The 24,017-nt window shown below is 40.4% G+C and overlaps 1 protein-coding gene across 1 annotated transcript in view; it reads right to left on the bottom strand.

Moving 5' to 3' along the window:
- Positions 1-24,017, bottom strand: part of EFHC2 (EF-hand domain containing 2) — a 196,412-nt gene that overhangs the window by 104,848 nt on the left and 67,547 nt on the right. Inside the window, exons 3-4 of the mRNA XM_025371637.1 lie at positions 20,803-20,953; positions 9,225-9,448 (exon numbers count right to left, since the gene is read on the bottom strand). Of these exons, the coding sequence (XP_025227422.1) occupies positions 9,225-9,448; positions 20,803-20,953 (375 nt within the window). The remainder of the gene's footprint in view (positions 1-9,224; positions 9,449-20,802; positions 20,954-24,017) is intronic.

Genomic DNA, 24,017 nt, shown 5'->3' with positions numbered 1-24,017 from the left:
GTGTTGACCTATACACTTAAGATTTATACAATTGACTCTATGTTAATTATATCTCAACCAAAAACATAATTTGTCTTTTCACTGGGAAATTCATATGTGTACATAATTCTTACTCATTCAAAGATTTTTGTGAAGGTAAAAGGGAAGAAATATATTCACTGTTTTATTTTAGCTCAAAAAGCTTTAGGTATCAAGGATAAGAATGCCCGGAGAAACAGGAGCACAGCAAATGGAGAACTTAAGGTCTGCAGAGCCTCTGCCTCGGCTGTCCTCTGGCCCAGGAACCACTAGTTCCATAGTCTTCTTGATGTAACTCTTCCCTCTATTTGCACTTCTGCAGCCCTGTCGTGGAATTAAACTGCCCCCATTTCATCTGATGTAATCAAATAGGACTGTTACATAAAGAAGTGCACACTGACAAGGGAGATGTTATCCCAAATCAGGTTATACAATCTTTTTGTAAATTCTTGAAATTTCTATCTGTTGAGGGCAGTCTAGGTGCAGTCTTAACCCAAGACAGCGGGGAGACATGATGGCTTTCCAAAGACTCTTCAGTCTTATCCCTGATATTTAAATGAAATTATGGGACCACAATTTCAATTGATTGAAAAACGTTTCTTTGGCATTATGAGGCCTCTAAGAAAAGCATTATTGATAATATACCATTGGGATTCTTTTCAGTCTAAGTTAAATTGTTTAATTTTAACTTTACAGTTCAAGACAGCAAACACTGCAGAAGTAAATGTATGAAAGTCAATATAGAAGCCTCTTATTAAACTCCTAATTTCCCAAAGATTTCTATATTTATTGAAGAATTTTCTCCCTGAGGGAATAAATGCTAAAATGATGTTCCCACTGTGAAAGGAAATTATTTAAAACATTTCTTAGCTGTTCTTGGTATTTATTCGCAATTCCTGGCACAAAAGATCTTTTTCTGGGGGTGGCTGGCAAGATGGCCGAATAGGAACAGCTCCGGTCTGCAGCTCCCAGCGAGATCAATGCAGAAGGGGGGTGATTTCTGCATTTCCAACTGAGGTATTCAGCTCATCTCATTGGGACTGGTTAGACAGTAGGTGCAGCCCAGGGAGGGCGAGCCAAAGCAGGGTGGGGCGTTGCCTCACCCAGGAAGCGCAAGGGGTCGGGGAACTCCCTCCCCTAGCCAACAGAAGCCATGAAGGACTATGCCATGAGGAACAGTGCACTCCAGCCCAGATACTATGCTTTTCCCATGGTCTTTGCAACCCTCAGACCAGGAGATTTCCTCGGGTGCCTACACCACCAGGGCCCTAGGTTTCAAGCACAAAACTGGGCAGCTGTTTGGGCAGACACCAAGCTAGCTGCAGGAGTTTTTTTTCATACCCCAGTGGCGCCTGGAACACCAGTGAGACAGAACTGCTCACTCCCCTGGAAAGGAGGTGGAAGCCAGGGAGCCAAGTGGTCTAGCTCAGTGGATCCCAACCCCACAGAGCCCAGCAAGCTAAGACCAATGGCTTGAAATTCTTGCTGCCAGCACAGCAGTCTAAAGTCGATCTGGGATGCTGGAGCTTGGTGGGGGGAGGGGCATCCGCCATTACTGAGGCTTGTGTAGGCAGTTTTCCCCTCAGAGTGTAAACAAAGCCTCCAGGAAGTTCTAACTGGGTGGGGTCCCCCACAGCTTGGCAAAGATTTTGTAGCCAGACTACCTCTCTAGATTCCTTCTCTCTGGGTAAGGCATCACTGAAAGAAAGGCAGCAGCCCTAGTCACAGGCTTATAGATAAAACTTCCATCTTCCTGGGACACAGCACATGGGGGAAGGGGTGGCTGTGGACACAGTTTCAGCAGACTTAAACGTTCCTCCTGCCAGCTCTGAAGAGAGCAGCAGATCTCCTAGCACAGCATTCGAGCTCTGCTAAGGGACAGATTGTCTCCTCAAGTGGGTCCCTGACCCCTGTGCCTCCTGCTAGGAGACACCTCCCAGCAAGGGTTGACAGACACCTCTTACAGGAGACCTCCAGCTGGCATCTGGCAGGTGCACCTCTGGGATGAAGCTTCCAGAGGAAGGAACAGGCAGCAATCTTTGCTGTTCTGCAGCCTCCACTGGTGATACCCAGGCAAACAAGGTCTGGAGTGGAGCTCCAGCAAACTCCAGCAGACCTGCAGCAGAGAAGCCTGACTATTAGAAGGAAAACTAACGAACAGAAAGGAATAGCATCAACATCAACAAAAAGGATGTCCAAATGAAAACTCCATCCAAAGGTCACCAACATCAAAGACCAAAGGTAGATTAATCCACAAAGATGAGGAAAAACCAGCACAAAAAGGCTGAAAATTCCAAAAACCAGAACACTTCTTCTCCTCCAAAGGACCACAACTCCTTGCCAGCAAGAGAACAAAACTGGACGGAGAATGAGTTTGATGAATTGACAGAAGTAGGCTTCAGAAGGTGGGTAATAACAAACTCCTCTGAGCTAAAGGAGCATATTGTAACCCAATGCAAGAAAGCTAAGAACCTTGAAAAAAGGTTAGAGGAATTGCTAACTAGAATAACCAGCTTAGAGAAGAACATAAAAGACCTGATGGAGCTGAAAAACACAGCACGAGAACTTTGTGAAGCATACACAAGTATCAATAGCCGAATCGATCAAGCGGAAGAAAGGATATCAGAGATGGAAGATCAACTTAATGAAATAAAGCATGAAGACAAGATAAGAGAAAAAAAGAATGAAAAGGAACAAACAAAGCCTCCAAGAAATATGGGACTATGTGAAAAGACCAAACGTACGTTTGACGTACCTGAAAGTGATAGGGAGAATGGAACCAAGTTGCAAAACACTCTTCAGGATATTATCCAGGAGAACTTCCCCAACCTAGCAAGACAGGCCAACCTTCAAATTTAGGAAATACAGAGGACATCACAAAGATACTCCTCGAGAAGAGAAACCCCAAGATATATAATTGTCAGATTCACCAAGGTTGAAATGAAGGAAAAAGTGTTAAGGGCAGCCAGAGAGAAAGGTCAGGTTACCCACAAAGGGAAGCCCATCAGACTAACAGCAAGCCTCTCTGAAGAAACCCTACAAGCCACAAGAAAGTGGGGGCCAATATTCAACATCTTTAAAGAAAAGAATTTTCAACCCAGAATTTCATATCCAGCCAAACTAGGCTTCATAAGCAAGGGGGAAATAAAATCCTTTACAGACAAGCAAATACTGAAAGATTTTGTCATCACCAGGCCTGCCTTACAGGAGCTCCCGAAGGAAGCACTAAATGTGGAAAGGAAAAACCGGTACCAGCCACCACAAAAACATACCAAATTGTAAAGACCGTCAACGCTATGAAGAAACTGCATCAACTAATGGACAAAATAACCAGCTAGCATCATAATGACAGGATCAAATTCACACATAACAATTTTAACCTTAAATGTAAACAGGCTAAATGCCCCAATTAAAAGACACAGACTGGCAAATTGGATGAAGAGTCAAGACACATCGGTGTGCTGTATTCAGGAGACTCATCTCACATGCAAAGACACACATAGCTCAAAATAAAGGGAGGGAGGAAGATTTACCAAGCAAATGGAAAGCAAAAAAAAGCAGGGGTTGCTATCCTAGTCTCTGATAAAACAGACTTTAAGCCAGCAAAGATCAAAAAAGACAAAGAAGGGCATTTCATAATGGTAAAGAGATCAATGCAACAAGAAGAGCTAACTATCTTAAATATATATGCACCCAATACAGAGGCACCCAGATTCATAAAGCAAGTTCTTAGAGACCTACAAAGAGATTTAGACTTCCACACAATAATAATGAGAGACTTTAACAACCCACTGTCAATATTAGACAGATCAATGAGCCAGAAAATTAACAAGGATATTCAGGACTTGAACTCAGCTCTGGACCAAGTGGACCTAACAGACATCTACAGAACTCTCCACCCCAAATCAACAGATATACATTCTTCTCGGCACCACAATTATTCTAAAGTTGACCACATAATGGGAAGTAAAACATTCCTCAGCAAATGCAAAAGAGCGGAAATCATAACAAACAGTCTCTCAGACCACAGAGCAATCAACTCAGAACTCAGGATTAAGAAATTCACTCAAAACCGCACAACTGCATGGAAACTGAACAACCTGCTCCTGAATGACTACTGGGTAAATAACAAAGTTAAGGCAGAAATAAATAAGTTATTTGAAACAAATGAGAACAAAGACACAACATACCACAATCTCTGGGACACAACTAAAGCGCTGTTTAGAGGGAAATTTATAGCACTAAATGCTGTAAATTTATAAATTTATAAACAGGAGAAAGTGGGAAAGATCTAAAATCAACACACTAACATCACAATTAAAAGAACTAGAGAAGCAAGAGCAAACAAATGCAAAAGCTAGCAGAAGGCAAGAAATAACTAAGATCAGAGCAGAACTGAAGGAGATAGAGACATGAAAAATCCTTCAAAAAATCAATGAATCCAGGAGGTAGTTTTCTGAAAAGATCAACAAAAAAGATAGACTGCTAATAGATAGCAGTCTATATAGATAGCAGTCAAAATAGATAGCCAGACAAAGAAAAAAAGTGAGAAGAATGAAATAGACACAATAAAAAACGATAAACAGGATATCACCACTGATCCCACAGAAATGCAAACTACCATCAGAGAATAGTATAAACACCTCTACGCAGATAAACTAGAAAATCTAGAAGAAATAAATTCCTGGACACATACACCCTCCCAAGACTAACCCAGGAAGAAGTCAAATCCCTGAATAGACCAATAACAAGTTCTGAAATTGAGGCAGTAATCAATAGCCTACCAACCAAAAAAAGCCCAGGACCAGATCAATTCACAGCCATATTCTACCAGAGGTACAAAGAGGAGCTGGTACCATTCCTTCTGAAACCATTTCAAACAACAGAAAAAGAGGCACTCCTCCCTAACTCATTTTATGAGGCCAGCATCATCCTGATACCAAAACCTGGCAGAGACACAACAACAAAAAAAGAAAATTTCAGGCCAGTATCCCTGATGAAGATCGATGCAAAAATCATGAATAAAATACTGGCAAACCCAATCCAGTAGCACATGAAAAAGTTTATCCATCCAGATCAAGTCAGCTTCATCCCTGGGATGCAAGGCCGGTTCAACATGTGCAAATCAATAAATGTAATGAATTACATAAATAGAACCAATGACAAAAACCACATGATTATCTCAATAGATACAGAAAAGGCCTTCAATAAAATTCAACACCCCTTCATGCTAAAAACTCTCCATAAACTAGATATTGATGGAATGTATCTCAAAATAATAAGAGCTGTTTATGACAAACCCACAGCCAATATCATACTGAATGTGCAAAAGCTGGAAGCATTCCCTTTGAAAGCTGGCACAAGACAAGGATGCCCTCTCTCACCACTCCTATTCAACATAGTATTGGAAGTTCTGGCCAGGGCAATCAGGCAAGAGAAAGAAATAAAGGGTATTCAAATAGGAAGAGAGGAAGTCAAATTGTCTCTATTTGCAGATGACATGATTGTATATTTAGAAAACCCCATCATCTCAGCCCAAAATCTCCTTAAGCTGATAAGCAACTTTGGCAAAGTCTCAGGACACAAAATCAATGTGCAAAAAACACAAGCATTCCTATACACCAATAACAGACAAACAGAGAGCCAAATCATGAGTGAACTCCCATTCACAACTGCTACAAAGAGAATAAAATACCTAGGAATACAATTCACAAGGGATGTGAAGGATCTCTTCAAGGAGAACTACAAACCACTGCTCGAGGAAATAAGGGAGGACACAAACAAATGGAAAAACATTCCATGCTCATGGATAGAAGAATCAATATTGCAAAAATGGTCAGACTGCCCAAAGTAATCTATAGATTCAATGCCATCTCCATCAAGCTACCATTGACTTTCTTCACAGAATTAGAAAAAACTACTTTAAATTTCATATGGAACCAAAAAAGAGCTCATATAGCCAAGACAATCCTAAGCAAAAAGAACAAAGCTGGAGGCATCACACTACCTGACTTCAAACTATACTACAAGGTTATAGTAACCAAAACAGCATGGTACTGGTACCAAAACAGATATATAGACCAATGCAACAGAAGAGAGGCCTCAGAAATAACACTACACATCTACAACCATCTGATCTTTGACAAACCTGACAAAAACAAGCAATGAAGAAAGGATTCCCTATTTAATAAATGGTGTTGGGAAAACTGGCTAGCCATATGCAGAAAACTGAAACTGGACCCCTTCCTTACACCTTATACAAAAATTAACTCAAGATGGATTAAAGACTTAAACATAAGACCTAAAACCATTAAAACTCTAAAGAAAACCTAGGCAATACCATTCAGGACATAGGCAGGGAAAAAGACTTCATGACTAAAACACCAAAAGCATGGCAACAAAAGCCAAAATTGACAAATGGGATCTAATTATGCTAATGAGCTTCTGCACAGCAAAAGAAACTATCATCAGAGTGAACAGGCAAACTACAGAATGGAAGAAAATTTTTGCAACCTATCCATCTGACAAAGGGCTAATATCCAGAATCTACAAGGAACTTAAACAAATTTACAAAACAAAAAAAAAAAACATAAAAAAGTGGGCAAAGGATATGAACAGACACTTCTCAAAACAAGACATTTATATGGCCAACAAACATATGAAAAAAAGCTCATCATCACTGGTCATTAGAGAAATGCAAATCAAAACCACAATGAGATACCATCTCACGCCAGTTAGAATGGTGATCATTGGGAGGCTGAGGCAGGTGGGTCACGAGGTCAGGAGTTCAATACCAACCTGGCCAAGACGGTGAAACCCCGTCTCTACTAAAAATACAAAAAAAAAAAAAATTAGCCGGATGTGGTGGCAGGCCCCTATAATCCCAGCTACTCAGGAGGCTGAGGCAGAGAATTGCTTGAACCCAGGAGGCAGAGTTTGCAGTGAGTCAAGATCGCGCCACTGCACTGCAGCCTGGACAACAGAGTGAGACTCCATTTCGGAAGAAAAAAAAAAAAGAATGGCAATCATTAAAAAGTCAGGAAACAACAGATGTTGGAGAGGATGTGGAAAAATAGGAATGCTTTTACACTGTTCATGGGAGTGCAAATTAGTTCAACCATTATGGAAGACAATGTGGCAATTCCTTAAGGATCTAGAACCAGAAATACCATTTGACCCAGCAATCCCATTACTGGGTATATACCCAAAGGATTATAAATCATCCTACTATAAAGACACATGCACATGTATGTTTACTGCAGCACTATTCACAATAGCAAAGACTTGGAACCAATGCAAATGCTCATCAATGATAGACTGGATAAAGAAAATGTGGCACGTATACACCATGGAATACTATGCAGTCATTAAAAAGGATGAGTTCACGTCCTTTGTAGGGACATCGATGAAGTTGGAAACCATCATTCTCTGCAAACTAACACAGGAACAGAAAACCTAACACTCCATGTTCTCACTCATAAATGGGAGTTGAACAATGAGAACACATGGACACAGGGAGGGGAACATCACACACCAGGGCCTATCAGGGGATGGGGGGATAGGGGAGGGATAGCATTAGGAGAAACACCTAATGTAGATGATGGGTTGATGGGTGCAGAAAACCACCATGGCACGTGTATACCTATGTAACAAACCTGCACATTCTGCACATGTATCCCAGAACTTAAAGTATAATTTTAAATATATATATATATATTTTCTTCATAAACCTATGAAATCCCATGATGCTCTGTGCATTTTCATATAATCCATCATCCTTCACAATCACTATCATGTAACAACAACTGTTAGTGAATGAGTGTAGCCATATGCAAAGGGTGGCAATTCATTTGGATCCATTTCCTTCAAATTCTCTCTGCTGGTTCTAAATTCTTTCTATTTATCTAGACTCTTTCATCCAGGGCATTTGGAAAAACTAAAAATGAATCCAAACCAAAAATATCCCTTTGTACATCAATATACAGGCATTTCACCTTAAATATTCCAAGATCAACAATATATATATTTCTCCAGAGGGTTGTATGCCTACAACAACATTAAAGAATAATTTTGCTGGGGCTGGGAGGCAGGAATAGATGAATGATCCTACAAGTGGCTTTTAAAAAGAGATCAAAACAGAATCCAAAGAGAATTTTGTTCTAAATTTTGTTACCTCTCTGCAAGGAAATGAATTGTAAGTTTTAAAACAATAAAAATCAGACAACACTCATCTATGGGGATCGAAATGAGGACAGCAGTTGTCTGTGGTGGGGAGTGGGATTGATAGGAAAAACACATGAGGGGACTTTCTGGGGGAAGAGAAATGCTCTACATCTCAATCTGGGGGTAGGTTATAGGGGTACATGTATTTGTTAAGACTCATCCAACTGTACACTTAATTTCTGTGTATTTTACTGTGTGTAATTACACTTCAATAGAAAAGGAAAAAGGAAACAAGTGATGATGATGGAAATCAGGGTAAGAGTCAAGAGATTTGCGATCCAGTCCCAGCAAAGAGATTAGCTGGGTGTGCCACCTTCTACCCCTGTGAGTGTTCAAATTCTTCTAGAAAACAGAATTTGGGCCCAGGGACTGTTTAAAACATAGGAAGACAAAAATAATACTAAAAATATTGAGTCTTTACTCCCTTACCCTAGCTGGGGTCAGACGTTGTACACAAATATCATTTCCTAAAGGGGGTACACCAGAATCATGGTCCTCCTTATTCTTCCAGAGCATCTCGGCATTCCAATGCCACCCTAAGAGGACCTGGAATTTCCTAGGGGGAAGTAAAAAGGTGTACCCAAGGCTTGGTTCACTAAATCACTAGTATAGAAGCAAAGATCTTTCTAGCCAGTTAGGCAACTAAAATGCAAAAACACAAGCCAAGGAAGTGTGGATACAATTCATACACCATCAGTGACCACAAAGCCAGTTGTGGGTGTCTAGAAACTGTCTCACCTGTGCAGTTCACTGAAAGAGAGACTCTCCACAGAGAGAATTGGGGTGAGGCAGTGAGGAAGTCATTCCTGCTCTGTGGCTAACACTCAGCCTTCCCTCTGGCCCAAAGAATAACAAAACAACTGGAATAACTATGGCCCTAAAAGGTCTTTGACATCTGCATCAGGAGTACAAATACCCTTTACTGACTTTCCAAAGGAATTTTTATTTTGAAGACAAGAACTCAATGAACGTCAATTCCTTACCTCTCTCCGAATCTTCATGTAAGGATCTTCTGGACATGGTACTGGGGGATTCACTTTGACCCCTATTTTCCTCAAAAAGTTTCTTGTGAATGCATCACAATCATAAATCTTGAATGTCCGACCATAGAAGACAACCTCTGTGCCGACATTAAAATGATACACAGTATAAAACTGATCCTCATCAGGAGGCGGGAGAGTAATCCGATGACGCCGGATAGAAGTCCCTATGGCATGAAAGAAAATACAACTGTTTTATCATGTGGCTATCAAGTAAGAAGATGCAGCACATTCACTAACAACCCCAAATACTTTCCCGCAACAGAAAACTGGGCAAAGGGCTCATTCCAGGAAGCAGCATTAGCACGTTCCAACTCCGAAGGAGTCAGAAGGAGCTGAGACTTCTGAGGTTCAGAGCTCTGTGGCCAGCCTTGCACGTGGTTAGAGTTGCCTAAGTAGTGGCTGGGAAGTATTTTAATAAACCATAAAGACTAGGGTGAGGATGGGGGATGAAGGAAAGGGGACATAGGCAGAATGACCAAAAATACCAGACCCTGCCATTATGTCTTTTCCCAGAACAAGCCTGTTCACATTCAGCCACCAGCAAGCACTCAATGTGGGCACACTCAACAAGGCATTAAGGCACCAATGCAGAGTACTCACAAAAATGTGTACTCATGGCTCAAAAAAAAAAAAGGAAAAAAAAAAAAGCTAATAAGCTTTGGAATGATAGGTGCCAACACTGACTTAGAAGTTTCAATAAGGATGAATGACTTTTGGTTGCTGTGAAGTTTCATGGAATCTTCTTTCCTCTATCAACCTATTTTTCCTCCTCCTTCCTCTATAGCCTCTGTCCACCTCCACCCAAGCACTACCTCAAGTTTTATCAGAGTCTTCATAGTTCTAGCCAGTGCTCTGCGCCAAAAGCTCTAGGTCTCATCCCATCTTCTACTTCCAGCCCTGATGCCCATTCATTTCTCCTCATGGTGGCTGGAGAATATGTTCCCAGGGTCCCCACGTATATCCAAAAGAGTGGTCAGCCACTGGAGGTAAAAGGGTTCCTTGCCTACATGAGTGTATCAACTACACCACACCATACCAGCCAAGTTACCCAAATATTGCTGCAATCTGTTGTCCAGGATTGTTTAGGGGCCAGGCACGGTGGCTCATGCCTGTAACCCCACCACTATCGGAGGCCGAGACAGGCAGATTGCTTGAGCCCAAGAGTTTGAGACCAGCCTGGGCAACATGGCAAAATTCTGTCTCTACAAAAGAAAAAAAAATTAATTAAAAAAAACATTAGCTGGGTGTGGTGGTGCCCACATGTGGTCCTAGCTACTCGGGAGGCTGAAAGGTGGGAGGATTGCTTGAGCCCAGGAGGTTGAGGCTAGAGTTAGCCACGATCCTACCACTGTACTCTCTCGGACAACAGAGCGAGACCCTGTCTCAAAAAAAAAAAAAAAAGAATTGTTTAGGGTTTGAGATTTTATCCTACTTGCAAGATGACAAGTTAGCCTTCCATAGTTTCACGGATGCTGGTAGAAGACAGAAGGTGCCTTGGTCAGAGACAAAAGGCAGTTTATTAATCAACAGCAGTAAGAGTAGTCTGAATATCAGCATTTCTTGTTCCAGTTTCCTAAGCCCCAATTCCCATAGGATGACACAATAAGGGCCAGGTAACATTTGTACATGCAGTGGGTTACGTTACAGGAGAGGAACCCTTAGCTTAGGGAACCCAAATCTTCTATAAATAGCAATAAGCATCCCTGCTCTTTATCTCAGAGGGAGCTACTATCTTTATTAGACTTTATTCTGGAAGGAGACACTAAGCCTCTATCTTCCAAGGCTATAAGCAAACCTATACTTTGCTCCAGAGGGAGAGATTATTTTTGTCTTCCACAGCTACTTGCTATATAAACATCCTTGAAGAGATAGTCCAGAACAAAGAGAAGTCAGTGCCTCTGCTTGCAAGAGATACAGAAATGCATGATACCCATGGAGAATTGTCTCTCAATATCTGTAACTGACTTAGGCCTGAGAATCTATCCAAGAACAAAGAGAAAAAGGAAAGCAGAGCAAACTGCGGATCTAATGATTCAATAAAAATTGGCTTGTGGGAACTCTGCATGGAGGTATTTTAATATGAAGATGTCAACCTATCTTCTTTGTATTTTATACAGCACTGAAAATGGTGCCTTTTCTCAAAGTCTAGAGCCACTTAGAAATTAGTCATTCCTTATTCATTAAGGAATATTTAATGAATATCTTTATGTGCCAGGAACTGTGTTGGGCTCTCTTCCATTATTCTACTTATCATCTTTTCACTCTGTTGAGGGGAAATTAACTAAAATCATTTTTGGCTTCTTTTCTTTGTAGCAATTTTTAATTACTTGGTGCATTAAATTAAAATAATAAAACTATAAAATTAGAACCGGCCTAGAATATTTTTAAATGTACTACATAAAAGATGATATAATTTTACTGCAAAAAAATTATACTTCAATTAGTCTTTAATTCATAGCACTGAAAACAGCATGCAAATTATTTAATCATTCACGATTAGACATTTAGAACAAATTGCATACTTAAACATGTATAAAAGGATGGGCATTTCAGGTATTTTCAGGAACCATTATATACTACTTTAAAAATACTTATATTGTGACAGTTTTTAAAATATATAAGAATTATTCAACAGTCAGGAGCTTCTTCAAAAATTCCATCTATCTTGAATTTTTACTTCATTATAGAAATTCAAATAAGCAAGTTAGTGATGATTTTTGTTCCATAAGACTTTGAATAGGAGTCCTATATTTTTCTAGGTGGGAAAAACTGGCCCACCCACTGGACTTTTAAATAATACTAATCACAATCATCATCATAGCCCTAGGAAAAACTTCCACTTACATTTTCTCATTTAATCCTCAATAATTCTATAAGGCAGATAATACATGAAATATGAATACTCAGTTTAAGGATGAGAAAACCAAAGCTCAGAGTGGTTAAATGCCATGCCCAAGGTCATGCCCTAACAAATGGCAGTAAAAGATCTTGAAGTTGGGCTTTCAGACTCTAACTAAATACCATTACTTTCCATAGTTTGCCCTGAGCTCTATCTCACTGTACTGCAGCTACATATGACTTGAGGAGGAAGAGCCATAGGCATAACAGGATGGAAATGGATAAAAGAGCTACCAGCCACCATGAAAAGAAAAGAGAGATGATGAAGCTGCTCTTCTGAAAGAACAGCCTCTCTGCTCTAAGGGGAAGTTTCCAGAGATGCCCACCCACTGCTATGGCAATGCACCCTGCAGGGCCTGCCCCACCAGGTGACTTGCCTGCAGGAGCCTGCAGATTTCAAGCCCCCCCAACTCTTCCTTCTCTTAGCCTCTACACTTCTCTCACTAGATGCTTCTCAGAAAAGGCTAGGGAAGTTCTTGGTGTTAAAAAAAAGAGTCCTGAGTCCTGAATACCCATGAGTTAGAAAGAAAAGGCAGGTCTAACACTAACAGTAAAGTTTTGATAACCAAAAATCTAATGTCACAATTCCATATTAATCAGAAAACCAATGTGGGCCATTCGAAATGTACAGTTGCACATGAGAGCTTTCAATAACATATGCATAGGGTTTCTGAACTGTGTCCTTTGAGAATTAAAATTTCTAATTATCAGAATTTGTATGTTTTTAGTCTTCCACGATAAATGGCAGAAACTCCATCAGCAGGAATTTGTTCTGGGATGTCAAAGAAATGGGCAGGATATCATGTCCTTGGCCCACATTGAAGAGCAGGTGAAATCATCAAGGTAGATAAATCAACAAAATAGAAAAACAACTAAAGCACTGTATTTGCCCTTTAAATTTTCGGGTGTTTATCTTAACTGCCCCATAAAGACTATTAGGACACATGTCCAGGGATCAGATGCCTGCTTTCCAGCTTTTCTTCATCTTCATGTTTTACATCTCTCTTCCTTTGTAAAAGCCCTGCTATCAGGCTATACTTTTCAAGCTTTAACTTTTTAACATTTCCCTGTGGTTTAGATCAAAGTGACCATATATCCATTTATGTTTAATGTGTTTTCATGTTATTCAGTTGGGACTTGCCTTAGATCTTTGCTCATACCACTAAATTTACTTTTCTGGAATTCACCTTCCAGAATTAAGACTCCAAACTCTCACCTCTATTTTATTTTTTATTTATTTATTTATTTTTTTGAGACAGGGTCTCACATGGTTGCCTAGGCTACAGTGCAGTGGCATGATCATGGATCAATGCAGCCTCAACCTCCCAGGCTCAAGTGATCCTCCCTACCTCAGCCTCCCGAGTAGCTGAGATTACAGGCATGCACCACCACGCCTGGCTAATTTTTTATTTTTTGTAGAGACAGAGTCTTGCTTTGTTGCCCAGGCTGGTCTTGAACTCCTGGCCTCAAGCAATCCTTTTGCCTCGGCCTCCCAAAGTGCTGGGATTACAGGCGTGAGCCACTGCACCTAGGTCACCTCTATTTTAATTTAAGTATGTTAATTTCATTTTAGTAATGCTGCAGACTTAGAGTACACCCAAGTCTAGAGGCAGATATTTCTTAGGTAAATGAAGATATAACTGCAATTGCCACTTGTCATCCCATCTACAAGTTTGTGCCCTAAAAATACTAAGAGCCTCAACCACAATCACACATAACAGAGTCTTTTCTTCCTCTTGTGCTTATTATATATTCCTCCACTAAAATGACTTGTATACTTTTACTTTTATTTTTCTAACATGTTACCTTTAGAGTTTTGGTTTCACAAGAATAACTATTTTTATATACATAACCTGGCACCCACCTCGCAGCACAAGAGTAAGAAGTTTAAAATTCCACATTTCTGCTCACAATAAGAAACAGTAACCCTATGCATCTCCCCCTTAGCCACTGAATAAGCACCAAAATAACAGATGCTTTAATGTCCTCTTGCATGACCACCTTCTTGCCCAGTTTTCCCTATTCAATCTATGATCTGCTTCCAAATACTTCCCAATTTATTGTCCCACCACTTTATCTCATGTTGCTCCTTTTGACTATTCTGCCTTTCTCTTCCATCTTTATCTAGAGAAACTTTTGAGGTACCATTCAAATGCCAGCTTCTCTAGTGGATACTGGCTTTTCCTCCTCTCATCCCTCAGGTACCTGGTTCCCTCCCCAGTGTTCACCCTCTAGGGTCACCAGATTTAGCAAATTAAAATATAGGCTGCTCAGTGAAATCTGAATTCCAGATAAACAACGAAGAATTCTTTTTTTTTTTTTCCACCCAGGCTGGAGTGCAGTGGTGTGATCTCAGCTCAGTGCAACCTCCGCCTCCTGGATTCAAGTGATTCTCCTGCCTTAGCCTCCTGAGTAGCTAGGATTATAGGTATGTGCCACCACGCCCAGCTAATTTTTATATTTTTAGTCGAGACGAGGTTTTGCTATGTTGGTCAGGCTGGTCTACAAACTCCTGGCCTCAAGTTATCAGCCCACCTCCGCCTCCCAAAGTGCTGGGATTACAGGTGTAAGTCACCATGTCCAGCCAAATTCTTTAATATAACTATGTCCTATGCAATATTTGGGACATAGTTATACTAAAAACTTCACTGCTTACCTGAAATTCAAATATAACTGAGTATCTTATACTTCATCTGGCAACCTTCCCACCACCCCTCCACCACTTTATGGGATATAATACCTAAATACAGTATATGCCCAATAAGAGTGAATGGCATATGAATGAATGACTTCTATTTTGTGTGATTACATTTGCTTGATCAAGTAGATTATCTTAGAGTAATAAAAATATATATAAGAAATACTACCTTTTTAAGGGGCCAAAACAAGTCATTAGTGGAAATCAGTGTTCTCAACTAAGATGAACTAAGAACCACAGGGAAGCCAGTTCTTGACCCCATGTCTACAGAAGAAAAAATTCTGGGATGGGCTAGGAGATTCTGAGAATCACTTTCAACTGAGAACAACTGGTATAGACCATAAAAGAAAATCATGGCACATTTCTAATCATTATGCTTTCTTTAGCACAGATTAGTCTGGACTTGGTGTATTTAACTGACAATTATTCTGCTAGACAATTAGAGGTAAAACTACTGGGTTAACCTCTGACATTCTTGGCTTGATATAATGTTGTTTTAACTACATTCCAGCAGAAAAGCAACACATTCTATAAATATAATACATCTAACCGAAAAGAGAGTGATGTCCTGGCAAGAAATGAAAGCAAGCCTTGAAGTGCAACACTGGCTTTCTTGACTCATAACACACACAAATCTCCTTGCCAACAAGAACTTGTGAATATTAAAAATATGTTGTTCTGATTAGAAGCTGCATGAATGCCTATTTTGGTACCATGCTAATAGATGCCTCTTTTGTTTCTGGCTGATTCCAAACTCCCCCCACCGTAAAAAGTTACATGATAATAGAGGCAACTAAAAGGGAGCAGGGGAGGGTTATAATTCCTCCAGTTGCACAAATTTTCAAATGGTCACACAAGAAACAAATGCATCTGACCTCCAAATTCATTTAGAAAATATCAAAATCCTATGGAAGTGACAGGAAGACCATCAATGCACAGCACCTAATCTTGACCATTTGCCTCTTCCCAGGGCCCAGATGCATGGAAAGCAAGCCCAGGCCACTCGTCACAACTGAAAGAAACACTACCTACCCTGTCCCACTGACATCTGAACCACTGGCTCATTAAGTGTGTTTTCTTTTTTCCAATCGCTTAATTTAGAAAAGCTCGAAGAAGGCATTTAAATGATTTTTCAAACTATCTGCAGTCCAAATAGACCTTCCTTAACAAGAATTCTCATATTAAATATTTCAAGAGAGACTGGTTTCTCTCTAAACAAAACTTGGTGACAGAGTGTTATTCATGTTTGCTTTCTACAGGATTTGCTACAGCCTTCCAAATTTCTCTACTCTGCTAACAAATTCAATGTCATTACGCAGCGTGATTACTGTATATTCTATACACAACTCTTGAGCTGTGTCTTCACACAGGGAAATGTCCTGACCACAGTGAACCAATAAAAAATTCGGAAAATTTCCAGAGACTTTAAAATTGTCTTTTACTCAGGTCTTTTTTTCCTGAGCCTTTATGATAGCATTCCTCCCTCCTTACACAAGAATGATTTTCAAGTACATCATTATGACTATCTTCGGCTTGCCTTTGGAATCTGCCTATGTGAGATTTGAAATCAAGAGTCTGAAAGAATTGAAGTCTTAATAAAAGCCTTTCCAAGATTCTAAAAGAAGTCACATTTCATATTTCTTCTTGGATAGTTTAATAAAACTAAGATGAACTGGACAGGAGCCAGTGAGCTATAGGATTATGAGCTTTCACTTGAAAGGTAATAATGAAAACAATAATGCAAGTCACTAACCCAGGCCTGGGGTGTCCTGTGACCTCCAGTCTATCATTTTTGCAAGTTTGGTGTCATGGTGGGAAAGTAATCAGAAAATAAGCAGAGCTTAGTTACAGAATATCAGAACAAAATGTTTCGATAAAAACCTGTAAGAATTTTTTTTTGCTACGGCAATACTATTACATAATCAAATACACATAAGTAAAATAGATATCCACAGAAATTATAAATTGTAAATTCTTTGTTCTTAAATAATCTTCAACCATTTTCTAATGCATTCTCGCCACTCTTTAAAAACTGCCTTATATGTTTTAAATGACCCTAAAGAATCTAAAACCTCTTGTCTCTTTGTAAAATGTCATACTTTTAACTTTAAAATTTGTGAAAACCTGTTTTTAAAATGTTAAGGTATTTCCCTATTTCCTGAAAGATTTACCATTAAGCCAAATTCACCAAATAAAATGGCCAGGGAGTGGATAGTGTGTCAGTTAGAACACAAAGAACAATGAGGACACCTCATAATACCTCCTCATACTAATCTTCCTCTTTTCCCACCACTAGTAAAACCAAGTAGAGACACTAAACTGAATTCTCTTTCTCTTTCCGTCACCTCACCAGTGGCTCTCCTCTAACATGGTAGAATAGCCTGGTCATGATTTGGGCACCTCTGATTCCCAATCTCCATTTCTAGTCTTGACTCTTTTCCTGAAAACACATCCCAAGTTTCCACCTGCCTGGAGGGACATCACCACACAGATGTCCTAACACCCCTTCAAAGGCCTCATGCCCTGAAACATACCCCAGCTTCAAATCCCAATCCTGTTTCTTGCTCTGTGCTCCTGGGCTTTATAAAGGTATCATGACTCAACCACAGAGACCTCTGAGGCCGATACAGTTTGGATATTTGTCCCCTCCAAATCTCATGATGAAATGTGATCCCCAATGTTGGAGGTGGGGCCTGCTGGGATGTGTTTGGGTCATGGGGGTGGATCCCATATGAATGTCTTTGTGTTGTCCTCGCAGTAATGAGTGAGTTCTTTCTGTTGGTAACCGTAAAATCTGATTGTTAACAAGAGCCCGGCATCCCCTCCTTTCTCTCTTGCTCCCCGTCTTGCCATGTGACACGCCTGCTCTCCCTTCACCTTCCACCACAAGTAAACGCTTCCTGAGGCCTCACCAGATGCAGAAGCTGGTACCATGCTTCTTGTACGGTCTGCAGAACTGTGAGCCACATAATCCTCTTTTCTTTATAAATTACCCAGCCCCAGGTATTCCTTTAGAGCAATGCAAAACAGACTGAGCAAACTACCTCCCTACGCCTGTTTCCTTTTCTGTAAAAGCTGACAGTGACAATAACTATTTTAGATGGTCATCAGAAGATTAAATGAGATAATGATAAGGTAGGCACTTTTTCATTAGATATTCCCCCTCCTCACTCTCTGTATTTAATCACAGGCCAATGCCTATCAACTCTGCCAACCAAATGTCTCTCAAATCCTTCCCTAATTTTCTGTTCCTACAATCATTGTCCTGGTTTGGACACTCAGCATTTCTAGCCTGAACAATTGCAAAACTCTTGGACTGGTGGCCTTGCTCCCTTTCCTTTCCAATCTGGTGGCCTATTATTGCTCCATGAGATAGGGCTATGATGGGACTCAGTCCTTTTGTCCATTTTCCCAAAACACAGCACAGTGCCTGACACAGAGTAGGCATCCAACAAACACTTCTTGGCAATGCTGGCTGGCTCCAAATTCATTATTCCAACCACCAGACACGATGAAGCCACGCTCTAAGAAAAACCTCAATCTCATGAGCATTGAAGGAAGTCAATGTAATGAGGTTGCATGACCACCTTATTCTCAGAGCCCATGGCCCTCAAATTCCTGCTTCTCCCCCTTGTACTCATTGTGGTATATCAATACAGAGCCCTCAGGCCTAGATTAGTAATTAGAAAGCAAAATTTGTTCAACATAGGCAGAAATCATGAGATGTGTTAAATAACAATAGGAAGGTAGGCTAAGTAGAGCATGGGCATGTTAAACATAGAAAGAAAGGGATGGAAAAACCAAAAGATAACTGATCTTCAGTAGGTCGTAAATATACATCAGGCACCTGGGCTCTAAATATTCATGATATGTTAAATATAGAAGGGACACTAAATATTCATGAGCACCCAATGTTTATGAGGCCTCAATTTGGCCACTCATTCATCGGTGACACCCATTTTGGCCCCATGTGACCTCTGCCCAAGAAACACAAACAAAACCCAAGACTATTCAGCAGGCTTATTGACAAGCTACAGCCATGGCCAGGCACACTTCTCCCTGCATCTCTCCAACAGAGCAAGTGTGTGCCCTCAGCCCGAGGCCCCTTCTGTCTGTGGTTCTACTTGCTTGACCCTCAATTCTGGTCTCCAAACCATACTAGTAGCAGGGAAGGTTAGTGAAGCAGAGACAGAACCATTGCTGATGCCAGGATTCAGGCAGTATGGTCCTTCTGCCTACTTGTACCCTGTCCCAAGTGTGTGAACCTACCCTATCTCTTTCCCTCTTGTTTCTCATCATGTGTTTTAAATTACTTTAATGTATCATGTGATTCATGGATTTTAATGTGATCCATAAGCCTTGTGTTTTGTGGCCTCTGGGACAGCCTGCATGTATAATTCTCAAAGGCCACCACTGCATATAGGTGACATCCCACACAACACTCTCCCTGCCGCATACAGAACAGATTGTAGGAGGAGAAAGAATGGAAACAGAGAGGTCACGTTAGGCAGATATTCCATTCCTCTAGTCAACAGATGAGGGTAACTTGAATGAGGATGGTACAGAAGGGGATAGAAAGACATGGACATATTCAGGATATGTTTTTCTAGGAGAATGAAGAATAGGGATGGTAGTTATGAGCAAGTGGGGAAAGTAAAAGGAGTAGAGATTAGAGTTAGAGAAGGCAATTTCAGAGACTGAGATACTGGAGGTGGCAATACTCTAAAAGGCAAAGAAACAACAACACACCCAAGAATCAGCTCCTCAAGGAACTAAGTACCCTGAAAGGTCATTTACACCCGCGACCAAACAAACACTCAAATCGTCTCATACTTCTAGCAGGCTGCCAGTGAAAAACAACCCCTGACCTGCCCCCAGGGCCATCTATTGACACGAGGGAACAAACAAGTCTGTGACTCTCCTCTCCTCCGCCCCTACACCAGACCCCTAACCCCAACCCTATCCAGGTCCATTCCCTACAACTTCCAGCAGCTCTCTGCCAGAAAGCTCTTCCTCTTATTGACCTGAACTCTGATCCCTAGGTCCCATCCATGAAGACATGAAGATACAGAAATAAGGTCACCCCTTCTCCACATGACACCTTTAGATTCCTGAGGACATTTATCAAGCACACTTGAGTCTCCCCATTACAGACAAATATCCCTTTTCACTATTCTGTCTTGCACATGGCAAATGTTCAGTTCTTTCACCGTCGTAGTTGCTGTCCCCTGAAGTCAACCAGAACTCAGCAGCATCCCAAGAGAAGGACCCACAGCACAAACAGAAGAAATCAGTCACCTCCATTGATCTCTGTCATACTTAATGCAACATAGGATTAGCTTCTCTGGTGGCCACATCACAGAGTTAACTCTTATCTGTGGCTGAGAGGAGTATGGACAAAGATGACTGGCATACACAGGGTGAAGGAACAATGACTCTCTGGTGAGGTACCATTGAAGTCTGTAGCTACCAGGTATGAGGACGAGGAGGGGGTGGTTGAAACAAATGACAGTAAATTCAAGAAAGAAGAGAATGCCAATCTGGAAGCTGCAGTAGAGAACAGCTTTCTCTTCTCCCCTAATGGTGTTGTGAAGGAAGTGATCTGCTCACAGCAAAGTGACCAAAGGGTTTGAGGAAAAAGTTAAAGGCACAGGAGAGTTTACTCATACCAGAGCAGCACCTGAAAGGATACAAATATGCCACAGAGGAGTGAGAGACCCAGCCAACGTTGAGGTGCAGAGGGTAGAAAGCTGGTAAGTCACCATCAATAACTACATGCTAATGGCATGTTTATATTCACCATTGCCAGCAGGTTAGACAGCCTAAACAGTAGCACTCAGTCTTTTGAAAAGCTAAAGGCAGGCAGTATATAAAGGCAGGAGTCAGAAGTGAAGGAACCATAACTCTGCTTTAAATAGATACCTTGAAGCAATCCACTATTTTTCACCTCTGGTTCATTGACTTGTATTGTGTCATCTTCAGGGTAGAAGTAGATTTTGTAGTATCTTATTCTGTAGTTGGTTTGGCTTTTATCAGGTACTTCCTCTTCCAAATAGGCATCAAAAGATAATACCTGTTGGAATCATAATTAGAAACTAAGAAATGAAAAGAAAATTCAGCAAACTTAAAATCAACATAGCAGCTGCGTGCATACTTTTTGTTAATATAAAGAAAAAAGTAGAGAGAATTTTTCCAAGAAGACATTCTACACATCAGCTATGCGAATGGATATACAATCTAAGATACAATACATAAAGATTATTTTATACTTTTATCACCATCTGGTTAGAACAAGGAAATGATATTCAAGTAATACATCCATCGTTCAGCTCTACCATAAACTGAACTAGAGTCTGCCTTTGGGATTTCACAGTGGGATTCTAAATGTATGTGTTATAGAGACAAAATATTCTTTCTCACAAGATGAATAAGTTTTGTCATTTTTTTCCCATTAACAATAACACAAAGCTGCCTTGGTTCTGGCATAAAATTATCCTGACTGTTAGTCCAGACGATTGCTTGCCTTCAGGCAATCCAAGCAGGCATATCTGAAATTCATCCAATGCCCTGGAGACGCCACCTTACACTTCGGGAACCTCAAGGAGCCTAGCCCAATGCTAGACTCAGACTCATCTTGTATGGGGGCGGTAGGGAATAAGGAAGGGAAGGACAGGTGGATTCTAAAGCAGTTATGGTAAAATTCAGAGATAGTCAAAAATATCTTTGAAAATTCCTTAACTACTTTAGAAAACTGTGCCTCTCAGTAAAGTAAAACACAGCCCATTTTTCTCCCATATTGAAGCAGATGACTGCCTGCTTCTTCAGTTGAAGACCAGTTAAAATCATTTCTTTATGCTTAGGTGCCATGTTGTATGAATAATATATATCTTTAACCATTGGAAACATTCTTAATATGGCATCCTGCTCACACACTGAGCACGACAAGGTAACTGAGGACAACTGTGGGAAAAGTAGATTCAGGCTACCATTTCAAGCTTGACCTGTGGCTCAAGCTCTGTGGGAGCTCCATTTAAATATTCTGTGTTTGTCGCTTTTGATCAATTTTTATAATTGAAGTTGCAAAAGTTAACTGTGCATATGATGTAACTCCAGGGTTATTTAATGTGGACAATATGATATATATGAGTGAGTCTGTTAGATGCAATCTACCCTCTAGGGGTGGTGGTCAGTTAACCTAATTAAGAATATATACTCCAGGAGTGCTTAGCAAATTTTTATCAGAAGCCCACACTTCAGAAGTAGCTAACAAAATGCCTCAGTAGCTTATTCTCTGATCAACATAAGAAGCTTTGTCAATTGCCGTAAGTGATGTTAGAAATAAATTTTAGTGAAATGATTATATTCAAAATGCACATACCAGTTACAAATACTAACCAGGCACTGTCCTTACAGGAACAGGTTCTAAGAGTCTGATGAGCCCAGAGATCTACTCCCTTCAAAATGGCACCTTTGGCTTCATTCCCAAATAGTCCTATGTTCAGCTGCTTTCTTAAGGAATTTGTCTGGCCTGACTCCAATTAGGTTAGCTAAACCCCATTGCTAGAATGCTGTCACATTTGTATTGAGTGAACATTTCAGATAAGATGCTGTTGGACAAGTATAGAGTTTCCTTCTGGGGTGACAAAAAAGTCTTGGAACTAGATAGATGTGATGGTTGCACAGCCTTGTGGATATGCTAAATGTCACTGAATTGCACTTTAAAATGGCTAATGGTTAATTTTATGTTACGTGAATTTTACCTCAGTTAAAAAAAAGATATTAGACACTGAGTCATGTTGGACACTTTAAAATGGTGAGTTTTTGTTATGTGAATTATATTTCAACTTTTAAAAAGTAGAGGGAGGGAGCTGGGTACAGTGGCCCAGGCCTGTGGCAGGAGGATCACTTGAGCCCAGGAGTTCAAGACCAGCCTGAGCAACATAATGAGACCCTGTTTTTACAAAAAAATTTACAAATTAGCCAGGCATGGTTACATGTACTTGTAGTCTCAGCTACTAGGGAGGCTGAGGTGGGAGGATCGCTTGAGCCCAGGAGATTGAGGTTGCAGTGAGTTACGACCTCGCCACTGCACTCCAGCCTGTGTGACAGAATGAGACTCTGTGTCTCAAAAATAATTTTTTAAAAAAAAATTTTTTTAAGGAAAAAAAGATTTTAGAACACCTAAAAGGAGAAAGAGCTGGGGCTTCATCAAACTTTCAGGGTAGGTAATATTTAATCTGAGAATTTTTTTTTCTTTGTAATCAAGTAGGAAAGTGTAGAGAGAATATTCCTGGCTCTCACCCCCCTCTATATACTGAATGCTACCAGTATAAATTTGTGAATGACTGCACTGGCACAGGTCAATTGACAATTGGCATAGGTCAACTGTCATGTATGTAATCATTAAATATTTATCAATCAAATGATGCATTAAAAGAGAAGGATGCTAAATTGAAATAAAGAGAAAAGGAAAGCCATTATCTTAGGTTGGGCTTCAATATGTCCAGATGAGGGACAGAGTGATATTTCATATTCTGGTCCCATGAGAATACAGGGCTGTCAAACTCCAGCATGAAAGATACAGAGCAAGTCAGAATGAGGTAGAGATGGAAAGATAAAAAACGAAGAGGAAGAGGAAATTGTAAAATGTGGCAAAGTAGAATGTAAGAGGAGAGACACCAAATAGATTAAAAAGTGATCTTGCAAAAATAAATGATCTAATTGCAATGGAACTTGATGTATCAGAGAATCCAGAAAACAGAACCTAAAATAAAAACTGTTAAAAATGAAAATTTATAGGAACATAATTATGATGTAAGGTGTTATCATCACTTATGATATCAAGCAGAAACTAGATAAATACGGTCCTAAGCTGGGCACGTTGGCTCACGCCTGTAATCCCAGCACTTTGGGAGGCCGAGGCAGGTGGATCACTTGAGGTCAGGGGTGTGGAGATCAGCCTGACCAACATGGAGAAATACCATCTCTACTAAAAATACAAAAATTAGCTGGGTGTGGTGACACATGCTTGTAATCCCAGCTACTAAAGAGGCTGAGGCAGGAGAATCACTTGAACTGGCGAGGTGGAGGTTGCAGAGGGAGACGCCATCTCAAAAAAAAAAAAAAAAAAGAAAGAA

Source organism: Theropithecus gelada, chromosome X, assembly GCF_003255815.1.
Source record: "Theropithecus gelada isolate Dixy chromosome X, Tgel_1.0, whole genome shotgun sequence".
In the NCBI taxonomy this organism is placed as follows: domain Eukaryota; kingdom Metazoa; phylum Chordata; class Mammalia; order Primates; family Cercopithecidae; genus Theropithecus; species Theropithecus gelada.
Note: the sequence above shows the minus strand (reverse complement) of the source record. Positions and strands in the feature narration are given on the sequence as shown.